Source organism: Dendropsophus ebraccatus, chromosome 13 (genome assembly GCF_027789765.1).
Source record: "Dendropsophus ebraccatus isolate aDenEbr1 chromosome 13, aDenEbr1.pat, whole genome shotgun sequence".
NCBI lineage: Eukaryota > Metazoa > Chordata > Amphibia > Anura > Hylidae > Dendropsophus > Dendropsophus ebraccatus.
The window spans coordinates 6,615,335-6,628,692 of NC_091466.1; the positions used below are offsets into that span (position 1 = coordinate 6,615,335).

Here is a 13,358-nt window from a genome sequence, read left to right on the forward strand (position 1 = left end):
CGGGGCAGATCCACCTTCACGTTATGGATACAAAATAAAAAAAAATTCCAAGTTAAAGTAAAGCTGGAGCAGCTCCAGAGGAGAGCCGGACGGCTGGAGCTCAGCAGTGCTAAGCTGGGAACCAGGGCAGAGTAATACAGACATACATTAAAACAGCTGTGTCAGAAGTTGGAACAGAGCCTCAATCTTTGTTCTCTGCAGCCCTTCTGAACTTGGAAGGCTGGAGTGCTGCTCGCTTAACCCCTTCCTCGCCTAACAACTTCCTTTCAGGGGTCCACTTTTTCTTGGGGGGGGGGGGGGGGGGGGTGTTGCGCAGGATATTAATCATCATGAAAAAAAATCTCCAGTGTCCCCCTGCGCTGGAGCTGCATCAATTTTTGTTTAGAGAGAGGAGAAAAAAAAAACCTCCAGCCAATCTGGGCTCAGCTGAGACAGCTGTTAAATACAGCCTGCTGCAAAATGATCAGTCAGTTCACAGAACAAGAGGGGAAAGGAGAGCGCACAACAGAACTGCAGGGAGCAGAGCCAAGACGCTTCACAACATTCTCCAGCCCCGGCTCCAAATCCTTATCACATTCCCTCACTGGATTCCAGCTCAGGTTTTTGCTATTTTTTATACTTTTTTTTTATTTTGCACAAAACTTTTGGTGGAACAAAATCAGCAAGACTTGAATTTCTAAGAAAAGGAAATTATTTAAAGAAAGAAAAAAAAAAAAACGCCCAGAAATTGATTCCAAGGCTGGAAAGATGGATTTTCTCCCGATGAAACAAGTTTCTGGACTTTAGGAGAAATCTTCCAAGTTCTCCTCTGGTCGGAGCACTGACTTGTCTTCTTCACAGCTGGACTCTCAGTTCAGGTTCTAGCAGTTTTGGTCCTACACTTTTCTTTTAAATTTGTGGGTTTTTAGATTTTTTTGAGCGGATTGTTTGTCGATCCATTGTAGGATGACCATGAAGATGTGCGGCTCTATGTTCCTGATCTGCCTCAGTGTTGTTACTGTTGCTTGGGTACACGTGGTTCTCGCTCTTGGAGAGAGACCTCAAGCCGGTTACAAGGAGGAAATTGTGTTTCCGGAAAGACTAAACTCCAGCTTCCGCCAAGAGCTGCCAGGCTGGCCTGGAAATGGTTTCGAGGTATCCTCGGAAAGTCGCCTCATTTTCCGATTCCGCGCTTTCGGTGAAGAATTTGTCCTAGATTTGGAGAGAGACCCCAGCTTCCTTTCAGAGGACCTGACGGTACAGTACGTTGGCAGAAATGGACAGTCAGATGCCAACGGTCTGTCCGAATCTGGCAGCTACTTTACCGGTGCTGTCAATTCTGACCCGGAATCTATCGCTGCGGTGAATTACAATGGAGCATCTCTCTTGGGTGTTCTCCAGTTCCGAGGGGCAGAATACCACATTCAACCTCTGGAAGGTGGAGGACAAAACAGCGCTGAAGGTGTTGGAGCTCACATCATAAGGAGAAAGGTGCCGGAGAAAGGCAATGGACCCATGTGCAATGTCGGTCCTCAAGTGTCCATGAGAGTCCCAGGAGAACCTGACAGCAATAATCACCATCAGCAACAATCGAAGAGAGCTAAGGTAAGATTGCCCGAACACTACCCACTGTAACCCCCATGACATCCCTGGTCACTTACACTACAGTAACACTATGTATCTGGGCAAACTGTAGTTGAGCTTGGTGGTTTGGCAGTCATCATGTTATATTTTGCACCTATCTGCCAGACAACCGCCAGTAGGTTGATCATGATCTGTCTAGTTTTATCACCAGAGTGTGGCGGCTGCTCTTGTAGACTAGTCACCCTGCACTCGTATAGACCTTATAGACCTCACATACAAAGACACAACCCGTTAACCTGTCCAGGAGGAAACAGGAAAATCAACCAAATTCTGGTTGGGTTTGAACCCGTGAAGCCAGTGATGCAAAGCAGCTGTGCCGACCAATAGACTCCCGTCCTAACATGATACTCTACCAAAGCTGAGCTAGCAACATCCGCAGTTTACTATTGGTGGATCTCCTGCAGGGAGTCCGGAGACTCTGGGTGAACCTGAGGTCTGATTTTTCCCCATGTATAACCATGTATGGGCAGCGAGATATTACTGGCACAGGACGGGATGTATGGACTGGGCCGAATTGGTGGTTTCATCACAAATTTTATAAGTAGGAAACAGCTAAACGGTACCAGGGGATAGGTGGGGGGAAATGTCGTGGGCAGGTCATAGTATTCTTGGAGATATGCTACTTCTCCAATTACACATCTATGGAAACACCGCAAAGCCTGGAAACTAGGTCAGGAAAATGAACAGATATAGTTGACGACATCATATAGGTCTGTAGACAAGAAACCGTGGGTGATGTAGTGTTTGTGGCTAATGCCGAGTGCCAAGAAGTGGGAAGTAACTCTATGACTCTATAAGACGGGGAAATCAAGTGGAAGAACCAATGAACCTAGAGCTCAATGTCCGGCAGCTGCTGTAAAGCTCCATAGCTTTTCTCTATCACACCATGTTCAGAAGTCCTCGTTCTTTGCAGGAAGAACCTTTCATGTTTTAGCGGGTTGGGCTGAAGTCATTCTACAAAACTGGGATCAGTACTGTGCTGATCCAGACTAAAGTTAAGAAGTAAGAGCGTCTTGTGAAGAGCTCGAGATTGGATGTTATTCCAGGGTCATTATGTAAATGTTCCCATCTGATGGCATGAGGTTGTAGGAGGTCTCCCATAGGATGACAGGAAGCAGAGGTAGCGCCCACTTACTGGGGGTCATTAGAGGGATAAGTAACATGTATCCAGTGCTGATTATCTCCTCGCTGATCCTTGTCCTAACCTGTTCTACATTCCTCTCAAACTTCCAAGAAACATTTGCTTTGAGCCTCATTCAGACACCCGTCAATATGATATCACTTGGCCTCAGAGTGGGGTTGCCGGACGGCTGCCATATTCAGTCACGCTTTGCTTAGCGGCGTTCAGATCATTGTCCCCCCTTCTTAGCCAGTTCAGGGGTCCGGTGCCATGCCAAACATCCTAAGCTTGTACAGGTGTATGTGGATGAATGAGAACGTGTCCCGAGATGAGAGGCTCGAGCTGAGATGTCTGATGACAGGAATCTGACCGGAGAATGGGAGGGGCCAATCTGGAAAAGGATCTGTCAGGATATGTCAGCGAGCGCCGCTCACACCTCCAGATCACTCTGTTTACATACAAGAACATGCCGGAGCGGAAGAACACAATGGAAATGTCCAAGGGATGAGAAATCTATATAAGATATATATATATATAAGGATAATACTACTATATCACTGGCCATAGGGGGCAGCTTTACAGAATGTATATTGTCACATATATGAGTAGTTATATTCTTGTATATAGAGGGCGGTATTATAGTAGTTATATTCCTGTATATAGGGGCAGTATTATAGTAGTTATATTCCTGTATATAGGAGCAGTATTATAGTAGTTATATTCTTGTATATAGAGGGCGGTATATAGCAGTTATATTCCTGTATATAGGGAGCAGTATTATAGTAGTTATATTCTTGTATATAGAGGGTGGTATATAGCAGTTATATTCCTGTATATAGGAGCAGTATTATAGTAGTTATATTCCTGTATATAGAGGGTGGTATATAGCAGTTATATTCCTGTATATAGGAGCAGTATTATAGTAGTTATATTCCTGTATATAGGGGGCGGTATTATAGTAGTTATATTCCTGTATATAGGAGCAGTATTATAGTAGTTATATTCCTGTATATAGGGGCAGTATTATAGTAGTTATATTCCTGTATATAGGAGCAGTATTATAGTAGTTATATTCTTGTATATAAAAGCAGTATTATAGTAGTTATATTCCTGTATATAGGAGCAGTATTATAGTAGTTATATTCCTGTATATAGGAGCAGTATTATAGTAGTTATATCCCTGTATATAGGAGCAGTATTATAGTAGTTATATCCCTGTATATAGCGGGCGGTATTATAGTAGTTATATTCCTGTATATAGGAGCAGTATTATAGTAGTTATATTCCTGTATATAGGGGCAGTATTATAGTAGTTATATTCCTGTATATAGGAGCAGTATTATAGTAGTTATATTTCTGTATGTAGGGAGCAGTATTATAGTTGTTGTATTCTTGTATATAAAAGCAGTATTATATAGTCATATAGATGGGGGGCCTCCTCTCATACGCTCCTCCTCTGGGATACTGTTAGACTTTTTAGGATCTTCCTAACAGCTTGGGAGATCTGAAATGGTAAATGTAAGGGTGAGAGGTCCAGATGGTTTAGCTCTATAACATGGAAGGTTGGACGTATTGTCTTTTGGAGTAAGAAATATGGCAGCCTCCTGGGGTGACTGGTGCAGACGGAAGGATAGCGGTAGACATCCCACTCGAGTGAGGAAGGAAGGAACCGGTCAATAAAGAAGGCCGTTAACCTGAGTCATTGAAGTCTCCCACTGACTTCTGTCTGAGCCTATTGTGGGGGCCGATAGGAGATGGAAAACTGACATGTCCGCGTCTCCAGGAGCTCTGAACAGACTGGGGTTGTCTGGGCACGAGCCAAGGAATGTAAGGTTACGTTGGTTAATGCCTTTACCACAAACCTATTTTTCCTACAATCATCCGTTTTCCAGCAAGACTCTACCAAGACGTTTTTTCCATCTTAACCCAGATATACGAGTAAAAACGGAAAAGCCTTATTACAGATGCAGCGGCTCCAAGAGGGATTTTCCTTGCTCACATTTCATCTACAGACCTAACAGCACTTGATGGGAGTTGTAGTTCCCCAACAGCTGAAGAGGTTACAGAGTTTCTGCAAATCCTTCGTCTAGATCAATGATCTCAGCCTGTTGTTCTCCATCTGGATGTTATTGTTTAATACCAACTGGAGACTCCTGATTTAGATAGATGAGATGTACATATAAATGGCTCCCACTGGTTCGGGCCCATCTCCTCCCTGACACCTGGTAGAGTCACATGTAAGTAGACAGCCTCCTATCCCTCAGCCATCCATGGTTTTCTAGAAACGTGACGCAAACCCTGAATCAGAACCGATCTTCTTCCCCTCTCGAGCCCAGCAGAACCCCACAGGCCGATCCCGCCTGTAGCTGGCTAGCCGTGGCAGTTTCAACGCCATGAGATCAGATACACTAACAATCTTGTACAATGTGACGGAGAACTCTCATTTATGGAGGAGCCATTCCAAAAAATACAAAAATGTGCTGGAGTTGGAGAGACGTTGGCCATCTTCTTCCTGGTTCTGTTGACTCCTTCCTGTCTGCTATACATCACAGCTGGCTCTGTAGGTTATCCTTATTGTTTGAGTTTTAACAGTCGTCAAGCCTGGGTGACAAAGTGGTCAAGTGGTGGCTCTTAAATCTCTTAATGGTGGCTCTTAATGCTCTCAAGTGGTGGCTCTTAATGTTCTATGGCATCTATGGTAGTAATGACTGGCCCAGGCCACCTTCTCCCAAATCACATATTTTATGCTTCTTCTATTACTTGATGTTCTCTAACTCAGCCAACAGTGCACATATGAAAACTCTACTGAAAGTCCATGAGGTTGGAAAGGAAACAGGGGGGTAAGACTCCTCTGACGCCTTCTTAGATTATCTCCTCAAGAAAGATAAGGTACTTGAAATTAAACATGTCCAATCCTGCTCTTCTCCCCATATCAGGGCAAAGTTGGAGGCCATTGTATACATTAGATGGCTATGGGGGCCTTAAAGCGAACGTACCATTTGGTAAAGCAATTTTTTTCATTTTATGTTGCCCGACTTGGCACTGTTTTCTATATGTACATCGGCCTGTTGTATGCAATGGAGGCAGGCCCAGTGCCCACCAGTGTAATGACATCCCCTCGGTGACACAACTCAATTAGAATCAGACACTAAGGGGTGGAGATATCATTAAGGGGGCACCAGTGCCACCTCCAGTGCAAACAGCGGGCAGTGGTTTGACAAAGGGACCACGAAATCGGGATCACTACTACTCTGGTGCCAGCTTATCGCTCCCAGAACAATAGGGTCAGGCATAAAAAATCCACCATCCTCTGTCTGCCAGAAATCCCTCATACGACACCTTATGCTGTTAGCCGGTCCTGGAGGTGGTGGCTGGTTTGGCCAACTTTCATAGAAGGTGTTTAGGCACCTTTATAGAGCAGAGAAAACAAGGCTGTGTAATAAGAAGAGAAAGTCTGTTGTTTAGTGGAAAAGCTCGGCTTATAGCAGGGGGTCGAACAGCTGAAAAAACAGGTTGTGACTATTTTAGTACAAGAAGCTCGATTTGTGGACGACTCAAAGAAAAGATAAAGGAGGGGGCAGAAAGGAACATTAATAATGCAAGGTTATGTGTGCACAGCCATGGCGGACGAGTTAGTAAGAAGTGAGGCATGGCGGCATGATGGTAAAGCTTTGTCTCGTGTTGGCACTACTGCCTACACATCCCTGGGTGGAGATTTGCCAGCCATCTCTCATCATGGGGTCCAAACATGAGGCTCTGATGTATGATTGCTTACTCAGTCAACCTATACCCCCCACCCCAGACCAAGAATGAATGAATGTTTTCTTTGTACGTCTTGAAGGAAGGGGTAGGGTTACCGTACAATGCTCAATAGGTGAACAGCATCCAGGGCCAATGACCCATAAAATCCTGTGATGAGCGACAATGCAACGTAAATGGGATAAGGAGCCTTCAAGGAAATGAAAGGGAGTCAGAAAGGAAATAAGTCCCTGTTAGTCTCTTGTTTGCGTAACTGTACCGTATCGATAAGATCTCCCGCTCAACCATCAAGGCTTCTTTTACCGTACTCTGAATTTTCTTGTATCTTGGCCCTAGCTTGAAAGAAGAAGTCTGATCATTCTGAGTAATGGTCGTATCAGAACACGATTCCTTCCAAGAAATATCCTTATAAATCGAAACCGAGTGACATAAGATGCAACAGAGTCCAGATTTGTAGGGATTTCAGGAGGCCCAGTACGTCCCGTACCCATCAGCTGTCCTCCCCTCCAATCCCACACATTACGCAGTGTTTATGTAATGCACGCTGAGGACATACCATTAATACTGCTTTTGCGCAAGCTTTGTAGAGACGCGAATATAAGCAGCCGGCAGCATTCGGAAGTTTTTTCCAGGAAGCTGTCATCTTTAAAAAAAAAAAAAGAACACAACACACCAAAAGACTGGGGACACACTGGTATTCGGGGAACTCTCCTCACTGTTTTGGTATCTGCTGGTATTAAGTGTCCGAGATGACATATACAATGCGAGAGAAGCGGCAGAACCACGTCAGCAGTGAGGTCATCTGTATGGATGGAGGTGTAAAATCCCAGACCCTCCTCCCCCTCTCATGCACGTTCTTGGGATTAAGGACTTCCTACGGTCATAACTCATATGTTCTACGTTGCAACACTGTGTTCCTATTATCTGCTGTCTAAATATCTGTCTATTCTCCAAGTCTTCTTGTAACCCTTCTCTTGCTGGAAGGAGAAACAAATGAGGCCAACTCGAGGTTCTTTCAGCCAGAGGTTGACTTCTTTCAAGCTACATTACATTGTTTCATGATTTTTCGTTCTCTTATTTTTCACAGCGTTTCGCATCTGTCCCTCGCTATGTGGAGACCCTGGTGGTTGCGGATGAGACAATGGCAACGTTCCACGGTGCAGGCCTCAAGAGGTACCTGCTGACAGTCATGGCAGCTGCAGCCAAATTCTTCCGCCACCCGAGTCTGAAGAATCCAGTTAATGTTGTGGTGACACGGCTGGTGGTAATAGGCCGGGCAGACAAATCTAACACCTACGGGGGACTGAAGATGACCACGAATGCTGCTGAGATGCTGAGAAACTTCTGTGAGTGGCAGAAAGGTCTGAACAAGCCAAACGACTCTGACTCTGAACACTTTGACACCGCAATACTCTTCACCAGACAAGTAAGTGGTTAGTATACATGCAGCTCTAGATGTGAGAAGACAACACACTTTAATGTATGAGTGAATTCCATGTATACTTAGTGTATGTTTCGTTACCAGAACCTCTGTGGAGTGTCCACCTGTGATACGCTGGGTATGGCTGATGTTGGGACGGTCTGCGATCCATCACGGAGCTGTTCCATCGTGGAAGATGATGGCTTGCAGTCTGCATTTACCGCTGCTCATGAGCTTGGTAAGTTCATGAAGGTTTATCACTGAAAACATAGCTTCCTGGGAAGGACAAGTTGATGTTGGTGACGACCTGGTGACCACAGTAACATTATCTCTTATTGACTACAGGTCACGTGTTCAACATGCTTCATGACAACTCCAAGCCATGTGTTGATTTGAACCGCCCAGCCAGCAACACGAGACACATGATGGCACCAGTCATGTCCTACGTAGACCCAGAGGAGCTGTGGTCACCTTGCAGTGCCAAGTTCATAACAGACTTCTTGGACAATGGAAATGGTATGTTAGATGAGCCACTAGTCAATGTCCCTAAAAAATTTCTAAGCAGAATACTGACAGCACTTCTTTCCCCTCCAGGTCATTGTCTGCTGGATAAACCTCATGCTCCTCTACGACTACCAGTACCATTCCCAGGCAATGACTATGACTCCGATCGTCAGTGTCAGTTGACTTTTGGGCCAGACTCTCGTCATTGCCCCAACCTGCACACTCCCTGCTCATCCTTGTGGTGTACTGGCAGGATAGACGGCCATTTCATGTGCCAAACTAAGCACTTTCCTTGGGCAGATGGTACCCAATGTGGTGTGGGCAAGACCTGCATGAACGGACGATGTATCAACCGTGTGGAGATGAAAGCTTATAATGTAAGTATTCTGGATGCCAGGTGACCCTGTATCAAGTGATGCTCAGCACTACAGTCCAAACTCTAAACATCTGCTGTTCTTCTACCTACAGACACCAGTTAATGGAGGCTGGGGCTCCTGGGGTCCCTATGGAGAATGCTCCAGAACATGTGGGGGTGGCGTGCAATTTTCTCACCGTGAGTGCAACAAGCCAGTCCCACGAAATGGAGGCAAATACTGTGAGGGGAAGAGGACGCAATATCGATCCTGCAATACCCAAGAGTGCCCATCCGGCAATGGTGAGTAGAATTCATTATGGCAGCCAACTTGGTGCCGGAGTCAATTATGGGAATGTAAACAATGTTTTCTTTATATTTTAGCAATGACTTATAGAGAACAGCAGTGCGCCATGTACAACCACAGAGTCGATCTCTTCAAGGGGTTCCCATCGCCCATGGACTGGGTACCACGTTACAATGGAATAGCAGAGAAAGATCAGTGCAAACTCACCTGCCAGTCCCGACCCCTGGGATACTACTATGTGCTTGAGCCAAGAGTGAGTATCAAGACAGAGTACAAAGTTTTCCAGTCACATCTAGAGCTGAATTTACTAAATTGCTGACTGCAACTGGAATCTGTCAGCACTTATAGTTTAGATGAGATTCCCCACTCAGAAAAGCTGGGCGGAGGTATGGGGTCTGGGAGGCTAAGATTTTACAGGAAAGCAACAGAACTGTAACTGCAGCTCTGGGTGTATGGCTTATGTGTACAATATGGCGATAAAAAAGTTATGAAGTTACTGAACTTTAATGCAATCCTATCTATTCTCTTCTTAAGGTGGCAGATGGCACTCCATGTTCTCCGGACTCAACCTCCGTGTGCGTACAGGGTCGCTGTGTACATGCCGGGTGTGACCGTGTTATTGGATCCAAGAAGAAATTTGACAAATGCATGGTGTGTGGAGGAAATGGCTCTGCCTGTACCAAGACGTATGGATCCTTTACAAAATCTAGGTAAAGACATCACTGCTATTGCCTTCCATGTCTAACTTTTTGTCATAGCTACATAGGAAGTAATGGGTGACCCCCAAAACACCTCCAACAGTGATAGTATCATGTATACTGTATATACATCTAGTTTGTGGTCACTCTACACAATATATACATTCAAGCAGTGATTTATGCATTCCCCGAGATGACTGAAGGCACTTTAGTGATTTTCCACATTATAATTCTGTTGCAGGTATGGATACAATGACGTGGTTACCATCCCAGCCGGTGCAACCAACATCCTGATTCGTCAGAACAGTGGCTCATCTTCCACCAGTGATGGGGTCTACCTCGCTTTGAAACGACAGGATGGAACTTATGCTCTCAATGGTAACTACATCCTGGTGCCATCTGAAGTTGATGTTAACATTGGAGGAGGACTGACCTTACGGTACAGTGGAGCCACCAAATCCATGGAGACCATTGTAGGACGTGGACCCCTGAAAGAGTCCTTGACTGTTCAAGCTTTGGTTGTAAGTGACCAGAGAGCCCCACGTCTCAAGTACACTTTCTTTGTCCCCAAACCATCCACACGTTCAACCCCACCAAAGAAACCAGCAGAAGACTGGGTGAAGCGAAGAGCACAGATTCTCGAAATTCTGAGGAGGACAAGAAATAGCCAAAAATAGGCCAAACTTATAGTGGACAAAAAACATAACAAACAAACTTACTTTTGCCTTGTTATAATAGGCTTGAAATGAAGGTGTTAAGAGGATGTAAGGGCCTCAAGAACCTTGTCTTCTTCAGTATCCTTGTTCACATTTAAGGCAGTTTGGCCATTTAATGGTCACTCCTACACCTGCCTTGTTGGCTCACAGAGCATATAATCATCCATAAACTTCTCATAATGGGTGATCAGAAGTGGTACAGAAATCTTAACAGAGCCTTGAAGAAGAATCTTGTATAGAAAAATAGGACTCCTACAATGAGCCAGTGATGATGGCTGGTCCACCACTAGTGGCTTCTGCCGAAACATCTCACCTTTGGCCTTCTAATTCATCTGGACATTTCTTTACATCCCCTATGAACATTTAATGCCAAACGGTATGAGGGTGACCACCAGGTTGTAGAACTTTGCCATATTTTACAATGTTGCAGTAGTTGAAGAACTCATCAAGGAAGTCTACGATAACTGGTTCTGAGGAGCTGATTCCTCATTGTGGACTGAGTAGGGTCTGGATACCCGAAATTATTTAATATGAACATTAAATAAATATATAGGATGAATATGTTGAAACCAAAACCTTGAGGAAAACCCTGAGAGTGCTAGTAGCTACCCCCAAAAGGGCAGTGTTGAGGAACAATGCCAGAAGATGTTGATTCGAGGAATCTAGAAGTAATTTAGTCAAAAAGTCATAGTCATAGGTTAGTGGAAGGCAGACACCTAATCCCAATGGTGGAAGACTCTGACCTCCTCATTGGGATTGGAAGCTTAGCTACTGTAATATCCCACCTGAGGAAGTCTACCATAGAGTACTTCTACCCTGGTGGCCTCACTCATGGTATTCCTACCATACAATGTCCATTAGATTGTAGATTGTCTCTTCAGATGTGAGACAAAGGTGCTATAGAAGGTGTCTGCACCACAACCCCCGTCCTTCAGTGGACACAGAGCTTAATCGAGCTGGATACGGGTCACACCAGTTCCATGGAACATACCATTGGTGCTATTGATACCAGAGTATGTAGCTAGAAAGTTCTGGAATAACTTAAGTTGGCTGAAAGTGTAACTGGGTGAATGGAGCTTACCGACTGGGTGCTGCCCGGCCCACTGTGCACAAACATGCTATTTATGTATTTATTCATTTGTAGGCTTTTTATGTTATCATTTTATGGTACAAGATGCCCGAAAACTGCAAAACATTGTATCTATGGCTGCACGTCCAAGCGACATAGAATAGATATCTGTAGTCATCAGAGGTAGGCCACATCCAGACACTCACGGTGTAGCAGTACCCATAGGAACGCACAGGAACTCATCGCTTTACATTTCTCCTATCGGACCATTACGTCCCGTCCTAAGATTTATGCCTCTCGACCACCAGCAGCTGGGATATTACCACAATTAGTATCATCCAGACCATCTCAGAGACTCATGACATTTAGGAGCCCCCCACCAGCAGCTTCCCAGGCCTTCTGCACAACACATGCTCCTCCACATGTCTACAAACTCCAGGCAGATCCACGGCCAGCACTGGTTCTCATTATTACAGAATAACCATACATCTAAAGTGTGCGGCTCGTGTCATGTGACCACACAAAACGCACAGAGACAACATGGAGCTGCCAAGTGGCTCTATGTATGGAGCAGATCAGAAAGACAACTACAAACAATAGAAGAAAAACAATGCTCCGACCCACTAACCTACTAATAGTATAGCAAACAGCACCCCCATAGAGAACACTAGTAACGTACAGGACTCTCCTCCTGGTGCGGCACATCCGCAGACACGACCCTTCTCCTGGGCCCGCCACTGCTACCATACCACCACAGCCTCGCAGCAGGACCATGGGAGTCTCAGGTGTGGGAAGGGTTAAATCAGCCAGTAATAGCAGCAATGTTTTTGTATTATTGTACCTTTTTTGCTATTGTTACAAATGCAAAGAATTATTTAAAACCTATTTATATAAGAAAGAGTCCTGATTTATTGTGTCCTGGGAGACGTCTAATCCTGATACGGAGATAGATAGATAGATAGATAGATAGATAGATAGATAGATAGATAGATAGATAGATAGATAGATAGGAGATGGATAGATAGATAGATAGATAGATAGATAGATAGGAGATAGATAGATAGATAGATAGGAGATAGATAGATATTAGATAGATAGATAGATAGATAGATAGATAGATAGATAGATAGATAGGAGATAGATAGATAGGAGATAGATAGATAGATAGATAGATGATAGATAGATGATAGATAGATGATAGATAGATGATAGATAGATATTAGATAGATAGGAGATAGATAGATAGATAGATAGATAGATAGATAGATAGATAGATAGATAGATAGGAGATAGATAGATAGATAGATAGGAGATAGATAGATATTAGATAGGAGATAGATAGATAGATGATAGATAGATAGATAGATAGGAGATAGATAGGAGATAGATAAGAGATAGATAAGAGATAGATAGATAGATAATAGATAGATAGGAGATAGATAGATAGATAGGAGATAGATAGATAGATAGATAGATAGGAGATAGATAGATAGATAATAGATAGATAGATAGATAGATAGATAGATAGATAGATAGATAGATAGGAGATAGATAAGGAAAACAACCTGATCCCTCACCATCTCCACACCTGGATAATGAGGATTCACATCTGGATGTGCAGATAAAGAAAACATATGCAGCACGCGCCCCTGCACACAAAAACGCCTTAAAGGGTCGGCACACCTAAACTGGAGGCCTGTCATCACATTCCTGCCGGAACTATGTACCTGGCCTCTATATCTCCAGCCAGCACACAGGCCGGACCCGGCTACCCATGTACCCGGCCTCTA

At 44.3% G+C, this 13,358-nt stretch overlaps 1 protein-coding gene across 1 annotated transcript; it reads left to right on the forward strand.

The window, feature by feature from the left end:
• The first annotated feature begins 481 nt into the window (after nucleotides 1-481).
• On the forward strand, nucleotides 482-12,459 carry ADAMTS4 (ADAM metallopeptidase with thrombospondin type 1 motif 4). Its single transcript, XM_069950061.1, has 9 exons — nucleotides 482-1,584; nucleotides 7,590-7,928; nucleotides 8,028-8,160; nucleotides 8,268-8,438; nucleotides 8,517-8,803; nucleotides 8,895-9,081; nucleotides 9,163-9,338; nucleotides 9,620-9,795; nucleotides 10,025-12,459. Exons 1-9 carry the CDS (start codon nucleotides 946-948, stop codon nucleotides 10,458-10,460), a joined length of 2,544 nt encoding a protein of 847 aa, XP_069806162.1. The 5' UTR covers nucleotides 482-945; the 3' UTR covers nucleotides 10,461-12,459.
• The last annotated feature ends 899 nt before the right edge of the window (nucleotides 12,460-13,358 follow it).